Source organism: Myodes glareolus, chromosome 8 (genome assembly GCF_982192425.1).
Source record: "Myodes glareolus chromosome 8, mMyoGla1.1, whole genome shotgun sequence".
NCBI lineage: Eukaryota > Metazoa > Chordata > Mammalia > Rodentia > Cricetidae > Myodes > Myodes glareolus.
The window spans coordinates 98,646,810-98,664,164 of record NC_142033.1 but is presented as its reverse complement, the minus strand read 5'-3'; the positions used below and the strand labels follow the sequence as shown (position 1 = coordinate 98,664,164).

General features: G+C 42.5%; 1 protein-coding gene across 3 annotated transcripts in view; it reads right to left on the bottom strand.

Moving 5' to 3' along the window:
• The window catches only part of Rtn4 (reticulon 4), a 59,984-nt gene extending 43,357 nt beyond the window's left edge, over window positions 1-16,627 (bottom strand). Inside the window, exons 1-2 of one of the 3 annotated variants that reach the window (XM_085692320.2) lie at window positions 15,854-16,627; window positions 210-266 (exon numbers count right to left, since the gene is read on the bottom strand). In XM_085692320.2, coding sequence (XP_085548446.1) covers window positions 210-266; window positions 15,854-16,379 — 583 coding nt within the window. In that variant the 5' untranslated portion in view covers window positions 16,380-16,627. The remainder of the gene's footprint in view (window positions 1-209; window positions 267-15,853) is intronic. The other 2 variants (XM_085692321.2, XM_085692322.2) reach the window with 2 other exon arrangements.
• Between the last annotated feature and the right edge of the window lie 728 nt (window positions 16,628-17,355).

Below are 17,355 nucleotides of genomic sequence, written 5' to 3'. Positions count from 1 at the left end.
CCAAGAAATCCTTACATCATTCCAATTATGAATCAAAACCTGCCTTCCTTGGATATAGCATATAAAATGCCAATTTAGGTGTTTTTTGTTTTTCAGTAAAAACAAAATTCTTGGACCATTGCTTACTTTCAGTAAATCCAAAGTACTCTGTTGCATTGACCCTAGATTGACAGAATACACAGAGACAAAGGCTGGCAGAAAGAACTTGCCTGCAGAGGAGGGTATCACAGGCTCAGATGCAGCAGGAAGAGCAAAAAGGGTCTCATCTGAAAAACAAACAGAATACGACCTCAGCAGAAATACAAGCAGGCTGAAGGAGTAGAGGCAAGAGACCAAGCAAGGGGCAGTTCACAATGAGCTAACCACGTCTTTAGAGGAAAGGCTAAGCAAGGTAGAAAAGAAGTTAGAGGTACGTGACTAAAGGTCAGTCCCTTCTGAAGAGGCAATAGCGCTTGTTCCCACTGGATTTTAACCACAACTGCTTTCCACACAGCAACATCACTTCATCCAAGGCTTTCATTTACATTTGCAGTGAGGTAAATTGTCTTGTCCTACTCCAGTAAAAACCTAAAGATTAATATAACAAAATTAATAACTATTTCATTTCATCGATTCTTCCCAACATATGTTCCATTTAGAACACTTTCTGAGAATTATGTATTCTCTCTTAAAAGCAATTGTATAGCGACTATACAATGCTGAAGAAAGTCATATGACTGTCCAAATGCCACACAAGAATAAAGTCATCACGCCCCCTTTTTATTATCATTAGTTACCTTCTCATTTGTTTTAAGTACTTTATACCATAGAATTCACTTGACTTACCACCCTACTGTCATAATGGTGGTAATAGATTTCTTTTAAAACTAGACAAGAAACTTACTCAAATACCCATGACTAGCACGAGAAACTTACATAGTTTAGCTCCAGTCTTTCCTACATGAAATATAGAAATGTTTGTACCCTGCCCACATTTCTATGTTGAATCTTTACCCCCTACATCAGATGTTCAGATGGAGCTTTGGAGAGGTTACCAGAGTTAGATAAGGTCCTGAAAATGAGGCTCTGGTTCAATGTGATTCCTGCCAGATACCAGAGAAACAAGCACACAGAGAGGAGGCAACTGCCAGGTAAAAACAGGGAAAGACCTTCACCAACTCCACATCAGACAGAGAACTGACCTCCAGAATACATGAAGAATGCAATAAATTGTATATCAAAATACCAAATAATCCAATTTTTAAAATGGGGTACAGTTCTAAACAGAGAATTCTCAACAGAAGAATCTCAAATGGCCAAATGACACTTAAGGAAAAGCTCAACATCCTTAGCCATTAGAGAAATGCAAATCAAAATGACTCTGAGACATCATCTTATACCAGTCAGAATGGCCAAGATCAAAAGCACCAATGACGGCTTATGCTGGAGAGGGATGCAGAGTAAAGGGAACACTCTTCCGTTGCTGGTGGGAGTGCAAACTTGTACAACCACTTTGGAAATTAGTATGGAGATTTCTGAGAAAAATGGAATCAATCTACCACCTCAAGACCCAGCAATACTACTCTTGGGCATATATCCAAAGGATGCATACTCATACCACAAGTACATTTGCTCCACTATGTTCAAAGCAGTATTATTTATCCATAATAGTCAGGCCCTGGAAACAACCTTGATGCCCCTCAACCAAAGAGCAGATAAAGAAAATGTGGTACATTTACACAATGGAGTACTACTCAGTGGTTAAAAAAAGACATCTTGAATTTTGTAAGCAGATGGATATAACTAGAAAAAAACATCATGAGTGAGGTAACCCAGACCCAGAAAGACAAACACGGTATGAACTCACTCATAAGTGGGTATCAGACAAAAAGCAAAGGATAGCAAGCCTATAGTCCGCAACTCCAGAGAAGCTGGGTAACACGGAGAGCCCTAAGAGAGATATGTATGGATCCCCCTCGGAAGGGGAAATAGACAAGATCTCCTGAGAAAATTTAGAGTGGGGGGGAGGAAGGGGGGGACAGGAGAAGGGAGGGCAGAAGAGAAGGGGGAGGTGAGAAGGGGAGGAGGAGGACTTGAGGGAACAGGATGGCTGAGGTGGGGGAAGGACAGGAGAACAAGGAAAGAGATATCTTGATTGAGTGAACCATTATGGGGTTAACAAGAAACCTAGCACTAGGGAAATTCCCAGGAATCCACAAAGATGACCCTATGCAATAGTGGAGAGGGTGCCTGAAATGGCCTTCCCCTGTAATCAGATTGATGACTACGTTGTCATCATAGAACCTTCATCCAGCAACTAATGGGAGCAGATGTAGAGACCCACAGCTAAGCACTGGGCAGAGCTCCCAGAGTCCAGCTGAAGAAGAGGAGCAATAATATGAGCAAAGGGATCAAGACTGTGATGAGGACACCCACAGAAATCGCTGACCTGAGCTAGTGGGAGCGCACTGACTATGGACTGACAGCAGAGGAACCTACTGCAGAGGATCAAACTAGGCCCTCTGAACGTGGGCGACAGTTGTCTGGCTGGGGCAGACTGTAGGGCCACTAGCAGTGGGACCAGGATTTATTCCTACTGCTTGTACTAACTTTTTGGAGCCCATTCTCTTTGGAGAGATACCTTGCTCAGTCTAGATATAGGAGGGGAGGGCCTCGGTCCTGCCTCAAAGTGATATGACAGACTTTGTTGACTCCCCATGAGAAAGAAGCCTTACCCTCTCTGAGGAGTGGATAGGGATGGGGTGGATGGAAGGTGGGGGAAGCAGGAGGAGGGGAGAGAGTGGGAACTGGGTTTGGTATGTAAAATGAGAAGATTGTTTTAAAAAATAAAAAAAGAGGCTGTCTCACAATAAAATCTTTTGAATTGAATCTTCTCAGTCTCAAGCACTGTGAGAAATGTCTGTTGTGTAAGCCACCCGTTTTACATTCTGTACTAAGCAGACAATACAGTATATATATTCAGAAAACTAAAGATGCTCCACTTTATACTAGGAAGGGCTCTATCACAGGAACAACTCAAGGCATCAAGGACTAACAGGAAAGCTTTCCTCTGCAAAGAGGACCCAATAAATTTTGAAAGATGCTTTTATTTTTCTTTTTGGTTTTTCAAGGCAGGGTTTCTCTGTAGCTGTGGAGCCTGTCCTGGAACTCGCTCTGTAGACCAGGCTGGCCTTGAACTCAAGAGATCCGCCTGCCTCTGCCTGCTTCTGCCTCCTGAGTGCTGGGATTAAAGGCAAGGTATGTGCCACCACCACTGGCTGCTTCTACCAGGAAATACAAGAGACAAGGATGAGAAAACAGATAAAAGTAAAGATGTATACAGCGAACAGGAATGCAGATTTGTCTTCCAAGTCCCCTTGATTATCAGGAGATAGCTAACTTTATAATGCCAAATGAGTTGTGACTGAATCCTGACAGGGCACAGCGTCATATTTAAAAGTATTCTTAGACGAGACAGATAGTGAGGGAGAACATGATCATGTTTAGAGTCACCGTAAGGCAGGCATGGCAGAAAACTGTAATGCCAACCTATTCAGGTGCCCTGACATGGGGGAATCACTTGAGTTCACAAAGTTCAAGACGAGCTTCAACAGCATAGCCAGACAAGAGGTCACAAACAAAAAGAACAGTAATGAAAGACAGTAAAAAGTAAGCGTCTCCTATAACCTACAACAATGAGTAGGTAGGAAAGAACACTTACCCAAACCAAGAAGACAGCAAGCCTCAGGAAACTGTCACAGTGTACAACAGGTACACATCGAAAAAGCTGCCTTGTCCTGACTCTCCTAGTTTCATTTCTGCTGATATGATAAAATTTCCTGACAGAATGCGACCGGGAGAGAAGGGATTTATCTTCCAATCCCAGGTTACAGTCCATGAGCGTAGGGAAGTCACAGCAAGAACTTCCAACAGCTAGTCACATCATACCCAGTCAAGAGCGAAAGAGAAACTAATGGACACACGCTTGCTTGCGCTCAGCTCAGCTCCATTTCTCAGGGACCCCTGCCTAGGAAACAATGTAACCTTCCCAGTCTTCCCACATCAGTTAACTGGACAGTACTGTACAGACGTACTACCCACAAGCCAACCTAATATAGACAGCTCCGCATAAAGGCTCTCTTCCCAGGGGACTCTAGACTGCGGCAAGATGACAATAATATCATCACAGTGATAAGAGATAAAATATATAATTTCTCACTAATAAAATGAGAAACAATTTCAGCTAAGACAACACTTGTATAGCTATTTAAAAAAAACAGATTTGGGACAAAACTAAAGTATTCATTCAGATGGAATAATTTTTAAAAAAACAAATTTTTTAACAAAATTGTGTCTTCTACAGAATATGTGAAGTCACTGATTCAGAAGTTACTCTATTTGGAAAGTGAGCTAACATATACTACCGTTAAAACTAAAGAAAAACAAATTAATTTAAATTGGTGTCAAATTTTTCAAGGGTTTCTTAAAATGCATCTTATTTTTTAACCTAGTACCAGAATCTCTCCCCTCCAAAAAACCTTGGTGTTTGGCCAAGTAACCAAGGTTTTTAAGTTGGTATTTCAAATCATTAATTTAAAAAAGAAAAGAAAATCCTAATTGTCCAAACTGGGAATTCATCCAGCACTGATGACAAACAAGTTTTGTGTTTTTAAGCATGCTTTGTGGGAGGCAATGCCATTATGGCCTTCAAGAGCAGCCCCCAGTTTCCAGCTGAAGCACTGGTGAACTCCTGGTAGAAAGGCACTCAATCCGGGTCTACTATGTGCATGCGTGGCCCTGGGAAGTTAATTCCCTAGCTTTCCTCATCAGTCCCTCACTTGTAAAATAACATGTTAGCATCTGTATCAATTTCCTGAAGAAGGGGAAAGAAATTCTACTCCAAAAATACCTGAGTATTTCTGACTTTGGAAATGAGCTGTTGATGTCAGCTTAGCCATTTTCTGTAAGAGCCTCACTTCTGCTAATGAATGACTATAATTAGGGAGACCATGTTGAGTAAAAAAAAAAAAAAATGTAACACTCTGCATTTCTCAGGAAGTTTACATATACACTAATTATGCTCATAAAATGGGGCAAACAGCTCCTTTTCTGAAAACTATTCAGAATGCCACACTTCACTGAATGAAACAAAAGCTAACCATTGGTGTATAAGTCTGTAATTCTAGGAGAGCAAGCAAGCTCTAATCTCAAAAATGTAAGAAAAAATTACTTTAAATCATTAACTTTATTTGTGCTGTGAACAAAACATACATATACTATATCTGATTATACATAAAGACAACTATATTCACATAAAATGCAATTTTAAAATATGCTAAAGAGAAAACCACAACTTTATCAATAAATCTTTTCATTCTACTACCACATTAATATTCCTAAAAAAAAAAAAAAGTTAGCTAGTCTCTTGGTCAAAAACATTTAAAAAGCTCCCAGGTGCGTCAAACCTTGGATAAGACAAATAAGAGTCTCTGTATTACATTCCAAAGATCAATGGTCCCAATTTATCCCAGTCCTTCCAGTACCATCTGTGCTGGCTGAACTTAACTCTCCCTCGTATATCTGAATGTCAGCCTCCGTGAAACCTTGAGTCACTGAAAATCCTAATTACCTGTCACTATAATCAGCGCTCATTTCCCGCTGCCCCCAGTGAATGGACAAACACCAGTCACATGAGTTTCCACTTTCTTAGCAGAATCCAAACCAGCATACACCCTTCATTACAGTGTATTCTAAATGCTATGCATATTCACAAGATCAGTTTCACAATGGAAGTCTCAGATTTACTCTTTTTTAAGTCCGTTTCTTTAAAAAGCAAAAAGAAAATGTCAATTTTTGTTGTATTACTGAAATTTGTTATCTAATTGTAAAATGCTTCACTACAATCTCACCAATATCCACAACTCAAATGTTGAGTGTTCTTTGACATGCTCATTTTAAAGATTTGCCTACCAAAAATATAATTGGTAATTTTTTAATTGTATCTAACTATAAGCCTAATTGTCTAATTTTAAATCACAAAACAGCTTCTACCTCTAGTTATGAGAGTAACGACACCAACGTAAGTAAAACATGTCAGAATATATGAAGCAACTATCCTAAGACACTGGACAACGGGCCATCGTGGGACACTCAGACTCCAGGAGGAGGAACCAGAATACAGCCTTCCCACATGAGGAAGGTGAAGAAGGTTAGGATGTAAGAGGCAGGCCAGCACACAGAGGAAAGCTCCAGGGCTCCCTTTAAACTACTGTGAGGACTACAATGCACAGGAACAAAACTCAACTAGGGGGCAGTCCAGATCAGTAACCTAATGAACACTGTGGAGGTCAGACAACGCTGGAAAACCTGACACAAAAATACTCCAAATCTACAACGACTCAGAGTGGGCGGGCACACATTCTAAAGACAGTGAACTCTGAAGGGTGAAACATGACACCAAGACAAAACTCAAACTGCATTTCCATATTCTAAGGACAAAAATGGAAGGGAAAAAAAAACACTTGCAATGTAGCTCTAGTTGTCCTGGAACTCGATAGGTAGCCTGGGCTGGCCTTGAACTCACAGAGATCTGCCTGTCTCTGCCTCCTGAGTGTCAGAATTAAAAGCCTGCACCATTACACACCTGACTTGGGAAAAAAAAAATAAGTTTTATTTATAACAGCAATAAAGGCCTAAAATGCTTAGGCACAGATCTAACAAGAGGGTAGACAAAATTTCAAACCTTAAATCGACACGTCAGTGTTCATGAATTCAGAGTCAGGAAATAGTTCTCTACAGGTTTTTTGGGATTTCACACATTTTAAGAATGGAAAGCCGCCAGGTTGCGATGACACACCTTTAATCCCTGCACTCAGGTGGACCTCTGTGAGTTCGAGGTCAGCCTAGTCTACAGAGCAAGTTCTAGCACAGCCAGGGCTACACAGAGAAAGCCTTAAAAACAGAGTGAAAGTCTGCATGCTGCTTGCCTGCCCTTGTTTCTACCTTCTCTACCGTGAACAGTTCTTAGCAAAAGCTCCAATGTCCTCTTGAACACACGTCACACATACTCACTTTACGATAACGAGAAATTTATTTTCCCCCAGCTCAAAAGTCCTCCTTGCAATAAAAACCTGCCCTAGTGCAGAAAATGCTGATATTGAAGTTACTGCCATTGGCATAGTAAGTCCTTTCTGTTTGGGCAGGCGTCTTGTCCCTTTGGCCAGCTACCTCAACTCATATCCCATAAGCAAAATTGAATTCAAAATTGAGCTTAACACAAGCATGACAACTAATCCTATTAAAATCTAGATGAAAACAGCTATTTTGGACCAATGTTTTAGCACACACTAAATAAACAAAACCTATAAAAAGAAAAGATAAATTAATACTTAAAAACTGAGTTGGGCATGGTGGCACAGGCCTTTAATCTCAACACTTGGAAGCAGAGGCTGACAGATCTCTCCCAGGTCAAGGACAGCCAGTTCCAGGAGAAAGACCCTCTCTCAATAAATAAATAAATAAAATGTAAAAGCTTAAAATCATCAAAATAAGTCATCAATAAATTTACCAGGCAAACTACCAAGTAGGAGAATGCAATCACATACGCCTAAGCAAAAAGGTATTCAATGCAGAACTATCAAAGTTATAAAATAGATACACAATCTAAGAGTGGGCGAAATCACTAGAATACTTGACAAAACAGACACACAATCAGACAAATAAAATCTAATCCCTTAGTAAATAAAGACTGTACTTTTGTTCCCCAGCCATCCAGACCCGAATATCACACAGAACTATATTAATTACAACACTGTTTGGCAAATAGCTTAGGCGCATTCTTAAGTAGCTCTTACATATTAAATTAACCCATTTCTACTATTTTATATTTTACCATGCCACGTTGTGTTATGTGTTTCTTGCTTCTTGGGCGGCTACATGGAGTGTACCTGACTCCGTCTTCTTTCCTCCTCTATTTCCTGCCTTGATATATTCTGCCCTGTCATAGGCCAAAGCAGCTTCTTTATTAACCAATGGTAATAAAACATTCACAGCATACAGAGGGGAATCCCCATCACTTAGTCAATACAAAGATCTGAATTAAAATCACAATGAGGTGATATATTGACTCCCATGGGAGACCTGTACCTTTCTAAAGGGAGGAGTGGATGGGGCAGGAGGGGAAATAGATGGGAGGTTGTGGGAATAGGAAGAGAGAAGAAAGGGGAAACTGTAGTTGGTATGCAAAATTTAAAAAATTAATAACAAATAAAATTACAATGAAGTACCACATAGCACTAAGATGGTTAAAACTGAAGACTATTACTAGCAGCCTTGCTGAGAATGCAGAGGCCAGAATCCCCAGCTGCTGACAGTGTTCCCCCTGGATAACAGTTTGGTTGATAACACAGGAATACTCTGATATTTAGCCAGGAGAACTGAAACACACCTACAAAAATATCTATAAGATGCTCATAACATTCTTTTATTCAAAACAGCCAAAAATATGTCCAACAAAAGACAAGTGACATATTCTTATCACAGACTACCACTCAGGATTTTTAAAAAATTACTGATAACTTGAAATATCACTAATAATACATTAAAAAATATTGCATTTGAATGCAAACAGCCAGACACAAAAGAGTTATGCATTATGATTACACTCCTGTAATGTTCCATAAAAACACACAGTAATAATCTATAGCAAAAGAATTAGTAGTGGTTGGGAAGGAATTAAGATGGAGGTGTGGGGCAATGTTCAAAATGAACTTTACACCTGACCACTGAGGACTCAAGAGAGTTTTCTAGAATAATGAATATATTCTGCATTTCCACAGAAGTAAAAGCATGTGAATCTGTCAAAACAAATTTTAAGATCTTTGTATTCTAGGGCATGTAAATTATCTTCTAAATGTTTTAAATATTTGTTTTTATTCTATGTTTAGGAGTGTTTAACTGCATGCATCTATGTGCATATGCATGTACTGCCTAAACTGGAGTTACAGACCCAGCATTTCAGAGACACAGCTCTTACCACAGGAATGAATACAGAGAACACTTTTTTTCTTTTTCAACAAACAAATAAAAAAATGATTTGGGAAATCTTTCTTTTTTAGTCTACCTATGACCTATGGGAACAGCTAAACAACTACACAATCCAGCACTTCAAATGTTCCATACTACATAAAATTTTAGTATTCATATTTAAACCACATCAGGCCGGTGGGGTGGCTCAGAGGGTTAAGTGTAACAACCCGACATAAAGGTAAGGAGAGAACCAAGTCCATTGAGTTGTCTGCTAACCTCCTACATTCTTACATCCACATCATGCATGCACATGTGTATGTGTGTGAGCATGTGTGCACACATACAAACACATACACAAATAACGGTTTAAAAAGTAAAGTCATACATTACAAAAAGTTAATTTTACAAATCTACACATTAATAAAAACCTTGTTTGTGGAAAAATACAACTATCAATCCTAAAATATCAATTGTCTAAAATTAACCCATAAATACAATATAACCTACTAAAATCTAACAACAGAAGCATCCAGATTAATCTTTGAAATCAGTAAAAAAAAAAATACAGACATAAATATCCATGCAAAGTACTGGAAAAAAAAACCTATCGCAGACTATTTTATTTAAAAGTTATAGCAATTAAAACTACTTGGTCATTGCTTATAAACAAAACAGAGCAGAACAGAGGATATTCCCATTTACAGTAGTTCAGACAGTTCATTGATGCAATAAATGAAGTTGGCTAGTCATGAAAATTATCTATCATTACCTCACACTTAAGAACAAACTAAGCAGCAAATAAACGAGTACTAAAATAAATTCATAAAAGTACTAACAGTAAGAAAAAATTCTAAATTTTCTAAAAACAGCACAGTTCAATGACTTTTATGACTCAAAATCATTCTTTAAAAATGAAGAAATGGCTCAGTAGTTAAGAGCACTGGCTGGGGCTGGAGAGATGGCTCAGCAGTTAAGAGCACTGGCCACTCTTACAGTCCTCAGTTCAATCCCCAGCACCCACAGGATGGCTCACAACAATCTATAATGAGATCTGGGGTCCTCTTCTGGCATACAGGCAGAACACTATATACATAATAAATAAATAGATCTTAAAAAAAAAAAAGCACTGGCTACTCTTACAAGGACTGTGGGAGTTTGATTCCCAGCAACCACATGGCAGCTCACGACTGTTAACTCCCGTTTCAAGGGGTCCCATAGCTTCTTCTGGCCTCCAAGTTGACACGGACAAGTTGACATGGACATACATACACACAGGCAAAACAGCTATACATACAAAATAACGTTGCAAAAAAAAAATTAAGCTAGCCTATGATAAGTTCAAGTGATCCTGCACCCATAAAAATCAAAACTCAAAATAGCAAAGGCAGTAATTAGAAAAAAAATGTTTTGGTACCCTAAGCCAATACAAAATATTAACAATTTGATAAACCATTTATCAGTTTACCAATATACTGTGTTAATAAAGGTTAAGAAAAACTGGTACTTTACACAATGTTGCTGGAAACAGACTGTAACTAGGGCAATTTGTCAGCACCCAACATAGTAAGTGCCAGTCCTGTTTGAAGTGGAAATTTAACTTGAATGGCTTTATTCTACAGTGCATATATCAGTATTCATTTCCAAGGAAATCATATGTAAAGGTGTTCACAGAACACTGTCTGCAAGAGAAAAAGCTAATCTATATAACTTCCAGGACAGAAGTGATTGAATAGAGCAGTCCCTCTTATTCATGAGATACCTGTTACTACTCCTAGGAAACCTGAAATTGCAATAGTATTCAACTCTATAGATACATAATTCTCCTACACCACATTTACACGTAAGATAAAGTTTGGTTTATATATTATATCAAGCAAGAAAAGAGATTAACAATAGCGAATAACAGCTACACGAAAGTGGTCTTTGTTGTTCTCAACTATCTTTTGGCACCTTTACCATTACGCTTCCCAGAAATATCAGCACCACTACTCTTGCACTCTGGGGCCATTATTAAGTGAAGTAAAGGTTATAAATTCCACATCAATGGTGAGGTATATGCCCAGATCACCAATGGACTCTTGAAAGAACAGTAATAAACTTGAAATAAACTGATTTTTTTTCTACATACATTTATGGTAAATTTTGATGTTTTTATTAAAGGAAGCAATTCTATAACTTTGCCAATATCACGACTTTAAGACTCATTTCAACAGAAGCTCATTTGAAACTACTAGTTTATCTCAGTCAAGTAGGCATCTAAGAGACAGACTGGGACATAGCACACACAACATGGAGACACTGGACCAAGGGATAATTTATATCCCTGGCAAAGGAGGGGGATGGCACAAGATTTTATCACCTATATTAGATCAGTGCGTGATTTAAAATTCAAGACTTACTTTGGGAATAATAGAATCTTTCCATTACTACTTCTGACATCAAGTCATTAAATTCATGAAAAGTGAAACCAGAGATTAGAGAGGAGTACTGTGCTGTCTATCATGGAATTCTCTGCAGCTTTGTGCCTTGTTCGATCACTTGAGATGTGTGGGGAGTGGTGGTTTGTTGTTGTTTTGCAACGCTCCAAACCCCTGCCCTGGTATCCTTGAGGCAATGCCCTACAACTGAGCCCTGCACCCTGAACCTCTGCAGATGCTTTAGTACAAAGTGAAAAAGAACACACATATGAATGCCTTTCCAGAGTACTCTACTCTTCTAGGCAGATACCAAGAAACTTCTAACAGAGGTACAATCTGCAAGAGTCCAACTTAGTTAAAAGCTGAGGAAGGGGTTGCAGGTTTAGTTAGCTCAGTGGTAGAGCTTTTGCCTAACAATTGCAAGGCCCTGGGTTCAGTCCCCAACTCCAAAGGGAAAAACAAAGAAAAAAATAACAAAAAAAGCTGGGGTTGGGGGAGATATTTCTCTGTCACTGCTTTAGTAAATACTGTTTGCATTTTGTATGTGTATGCATAAATACATATTTCACTCAGATAAAACAGCTCTTTGGCAGAAAAAAACTGTGGAAAGAAGCATGGCCCTTACTGGGACCTTTAAGAAGTGGGAATCACAGTTATAGGCCTGTCTGCCGAGTCCTGTAATTCCACCTACTCAGGAGGATGAGGCAGAAGGATCCCAAATCACTAAATTAAATTTACATTAATATTAAAATGGAGGAAGCTGGAGAATGGCTCAGTAGTGCCTTCACTACTGAACATGAGACCATAGAGTCAATACCACTGGGAAGATGCTGTAACTTTGAGTACTGCTTCAGGAAGATGGAAGGACGTAGTTCTGGTGGAACCTGAGTTCTCAAGATGATGGTCATAAACAGCCAAGACTGATTTCTGCCTCCTCCCAAGCTGCCTGTCCCGTCATGGAACTGTGGTCCTCTGGTTACTCTCACCACTGTAGTAACACCTCCCATAGGTTTTTACCATAGCCAAGCCGATGGCAATGTCATGCCTTGAAAACCTCCATAACTAGAAGCTTAGCAACCCACACTAGACAACTTACTAGTGCTATATTCTTGTTAGCGAGCTATACTAGACTATACTTAACCACAGAGATGCCCTCCTCACACACACGGACACACTAGTCTTTTTTTTTTTAAGATCAATTTTAGTTTCCTGATATAATATCAGCTTTGGATGGCATACTATGAATCAAAGCAGGATAGTAAGATCCAGATCCTTTTTGCATTTCCTACCCTTCAGAATTCAATCTACCACACTTGCAGTCACTCACATTACCAATGTATCTAGAGATCAGCTTGGTCAATAGTCTCTAACCAGCTTCCTTAGAACAAACGAACCATTCTTCCAACAGGAAGTCAGAAACTTCTCCAAGAAAAATGGTCATCAACTGAAAGGTGCAGGTCTCAGCATCAGCTACTGCCTTGAGACACTCTGCACAGTAACAAATGGAAAAACCATAGCTAACTAACTACAGGAAATCAGAGCTAATAACACTCACAGGGGCTCCAGGGCTCCAGCTCCTCTTCCAGCTATGGGTTTCTATCTGTGCACCAAACGTCTCACCTCCTTTGATTTTTTTTTCTCACTAATCCTCTTCCTGTAAACCCTCAAAATTTCCTTTCTGCTCCGAAAGCATACTAGAATCCATATTACTAAAGTAACTTTTTTAAAGCCATGCACTTTGCCATGGTCTGAGAGGCTCCTGACTACCTGATGTCACCAGCCTCTGCGCTCTGCCACAGGTTTTCTTCACTGACGGTTTGGTAAACAAGTGCATGCCTGCTAGGGGTCCTTGTCCTAGTAATTTTCTGCTTCTCCTCCCTCCTCCTGCCCTGCCCTGCCCTGCCCCCACCCGCTCCTCAGAAAGGGGAAGGTTTCCCATGGGGAGTCAACAAAGTCTGACACTTCACTTTGAGACAAAACAAAGCCCCTTCCGCCCTCCCCCAAGTATATCTAGGCTGAGCAAGGCATCCCTCCTCCAGAGGGAATGTGCTCCCAGACGTCAGTTGAAGTGTCAGTTCAAGCGCTAGGGATAAATCCTGCTCCCACTGCCAGTGGCCCCACAGACTGCCCAAGTCTCACAACTGTCACCACATTCAGTGAACCTAATTTGGTCCTATGCAGGTTCCCCTGCTGTCAGTCCAAAGTCAGTGAGCTCTCACTAGCTCAGGTCAGCTGTTTTTGTGGGTATCACCATCATGGTCTTGACCCCTTTGCTCAAACGTGGATAGCTATATAAAATGAGAAAAGATTGTACTTAAAAAAATCTTAATTAAAAAAAAGATTAAAAAACAATAGGTTCTTAAGTGGGAAAAAGTTTTTCTCTGCAGCTCAAATCTCGGGTCTTGTTGCTATCATCAAGCAACCTTAAAAAGGCCCACAGTTCAGTTCTCATTCCTTAAAGCTGTTGTCCCCCTCAGAACACCATCATTTTTAGTACTTTCCATATGCTTATTATGTCGTATTCCTCCCGTGAGGGGAGCACAGGTCTTCTTACTGCCACATCTGAGGAGCCTACAACAGTGCTTAGGTAGTCCTAGGGAATTCATAATAGGGATCGGTAATGGCGCCAGTCAATGAACAATCTCTTGAGTGCATTACGAAATCTAGATGCACTGAAATGGTTATCCATCAATAACCACATTCACTGTTCAATAAAAGGAATGAAGTTTCCAAATGCAATCAGCACAAAATCCGAGTAGGCAATTATTCTTTCCTTTGTCTTCTAAACTTAATCCTTGAACAGTAGATGTTTCAAGAAAATCGTTTCCTGAATCCCCCCAAGGTTCAAACGACAGCACTGTTCTCTTGCTTCTGCGCAGGCACAGAAGGTAATTGTGGTTTTGCCAGTCATTATGTTTCCAGTGTAAGATTTTAATACTTTATTTTTTCTAGTTTAGTTTACCTCAAAAAAAAAAGTTCAGAAAAATGGAAAGCTAAAGTAGTCTTCACCTTCTAAATTCTTTACTATAGTAACTGTTTCTGAACAGGGCCTTGGAGTATGCCCGTAATGAAACTGTTACCCAGAAACATACCTACTGGTTCATTTTCCCCCATTGTGAAAGAGTTAATTGTAATTTTTTTTAAAAAAAAAGATAAAAATTTAAAAAAGTGTGAGCTCAGGGTGCTATTTGTCTAGAAAATGAACCACTTCCCAAATTTTGCAATGTTATGAAAATTTCCCAGCAGGCAGTAATACCACTTGATTTTTGACCTTAAATTACAAAGAGAGGTCTTACTACTAGCTAGACACTATGTCCCAAAGCAGTGAGATTTTTTTTCCTCTTCCAAAGTAATATTGCAAAATTGAAAGGGCACTAAAACAATGTTCAATGTTCCTTTAAATTTTAAAACATAATATACACGACCTTGGAAACTACAGACCTGTATTTTGTCAATCTAAATCATATACTTCCAAAAACTAGCACTTCTAACCAATATATGAAACATTTGTCTCAAAACATTTTATTGTGTGTCAGAATAAATCTACCACAAGGTCAATAAACCAATTCCTGACCAGGAATCTACAGGTTTCCCCTTTATAAGATCAACCATTTTGCCTTTTCTCTAGAGTCAATTGCGCTACATTTAGAGGCGGAGAGATACACATTATCACTTGGCAATTTCTTCTGCGGTGCAACTGAGGCCCTGGCGAACTGCGCCCCATCGGAACACAAAGCCCAGATCTCGTTTCCCTAGCTCGATTTGGCTGGTGGAGGAGTTGCCACATTACACCCAAATGAGCTGGGCGGTGGCAGAACTTCACCAAAAGTCTCTTCTACCCGATTCTCCTGGAAGCACGCCACTGGAGGCGCTCTCCCTTCACTGCAGTAGGATCGTAGGATAAACCTAGCAGTTCAGCCAATTCCCCACCAGTAAGAGGGGGAGGGGATTAGTGCTAGGGGTCCCCCGACGCCTGACAGAAAGGCAGACCCTCGGAGAAACTGTAGGGTGGTCGGCAAAGACTCCTCTTTTAAACAAAATGTTTCGGTGCCATAGCCTTTTTATTCCCACATCTAAGGCCATCCCAGCCCAAGGAATCCACAACCCTAGTTCCTCGACACACACGTAGCAGCTGAAGATAGCGGCTGTGTCTAACTTCGGGAGAGCGACGGAATGGGGACCAGAAGGAAGAGCTAGGGACTTGGCTGGGGTGCACGTGCTCCCCGAAACCGGGACAGACAATGAAGGCGCCCGGGCTTCCGCGGCCGCCCCACCCTTCTGCATGCCTCCCGCCTGCGGGGGCGCCATCGCCCTGCAGCTCGCAGACAAAGCCCCTCGGGTCCCGAGCCAGCCCTGCCAGCGCCCCCCACCCCCGGGGCCAACACACAAAAGAGGGAGGGTCGGGAGGGACGGCGCGCGGCGACACTCACCCACTGAGCCCGAGCCCCTGCGCTTGGGCGCGGCCGGCGTGGAAGGGGGCGCGGCGGGCTCCGCCAGGGGGCTCGCGCCGGCTGGGGGCGGGGGCGGAGGCCGCGCCGGAGGTTCGTCGTCCTCGGGCAGCTTGGAGGGCAGGACTGCGGCAGCGGCGGGCAGGGATGGCGCGGGCGCCGCGGGGCTCCGCTCCCAGGACGGCTGTCGCTCGGGGGCAGCGGGGGGCGCGGCCGGCAGCGGCCCGCGGGGCGCGGGGGGCACGGAGTCACTCCCGAAGTCTAGCAGCGGCGCGGCGGCGGCGGCGGCGGCGGGGGGCACCGGGGCCGCGGACAGCCCGACTGCCGGCTTCCTCTCCAGCACCTCCAGCTCCTCCAGGTCCTCGTCGTCCTCCTCCTCCTCGTCCTCTTCCTCCTCGTCCTCCTCGTACTCGGGATCTGTCACGAACTGGTACTGGAAGGCGGGCGGAGGCCGAGGCGGGCTGTCCGCGGACGAGGAGACGAGAGGCGACTGGTCCAGGTCTTCCATGGCTGGCAGATCGGAGATGATGCTGCAGCTACTGCCGCCGCGGGGCCGCTTCTCCTTGGAGTCGCGGGGCGGTTGTGGGGGTTGGGCAGGGCTGACAAGGGCCGCGCAGACCGAGCCGAGGAACCTGCAGAGGCGACGGCTCCCTGAACAATGAGACTTCTCCTGCCTCCGCGCCCGGGATGCACCACCCGCCCTGTCCCCAGTTGCAGCCGCCGCCGCCGCCCAGACGAGCTTCGGAGAGAGGCCAGCAGACTCTCCGCCCAGTTTGGCGTGACTCACCTTCCCGGCGGGAGGGGGGGTAGGATGGCTGGCGCGGGAGACAGAGAGCCAATAGGATGCGGGATAGAGAAGATGGACAGCAGCGTTGTCCAATAGAAATGGGAGAGGCTGCGGGGCCTGCCTCACTTCCTCTCCTGCAGGCGACGTTCGGAGGGCGGGTTTTGGGGGATGAGATCCACCCCCACCTCGAGTAGCTGCGGAGAGGGGTGGGGTCCCGGCCTTGCCTACAGCTGGATTTTAGTCTAGGGCGCTGTGGAAGGGGGAGGGCTGCGGCTCGGGGGGGGGGGGGATGTCGGAGAGTTTTCCAGCTAGCCAGCGGAAGGGCGTTATCCTGGGGACCTAGGAGTGGAAAGTTTCCTCCCCAAAAAGGAAAATAAGCAGTGGAGAAAGGTACTAACAAGACCGAATTAGGCCTTACAGATTTTCAAATAAAAGACTTAATTTCAGACAACCTCCCAACTCATAACTTCCACCGCCTCAAAAGGGGAAAGATAAAAAACAAAACACTGGTTTGACAGTTTCAAGTTCCCTCCCATTCTAAATAGCAGGCCTGGAATGAACTAGGCAAAAACAGCTGTGGAAGATTATCTGGGACTCTTGAGCTCCCTATTAGAAGGCCCTTCTTCCAAAGAGGGCTTTTGGCCTTGCTTTCTGCCGGACTCTGAAGTGCTGAGAGAATGAGTCACCCAGAAGGGAC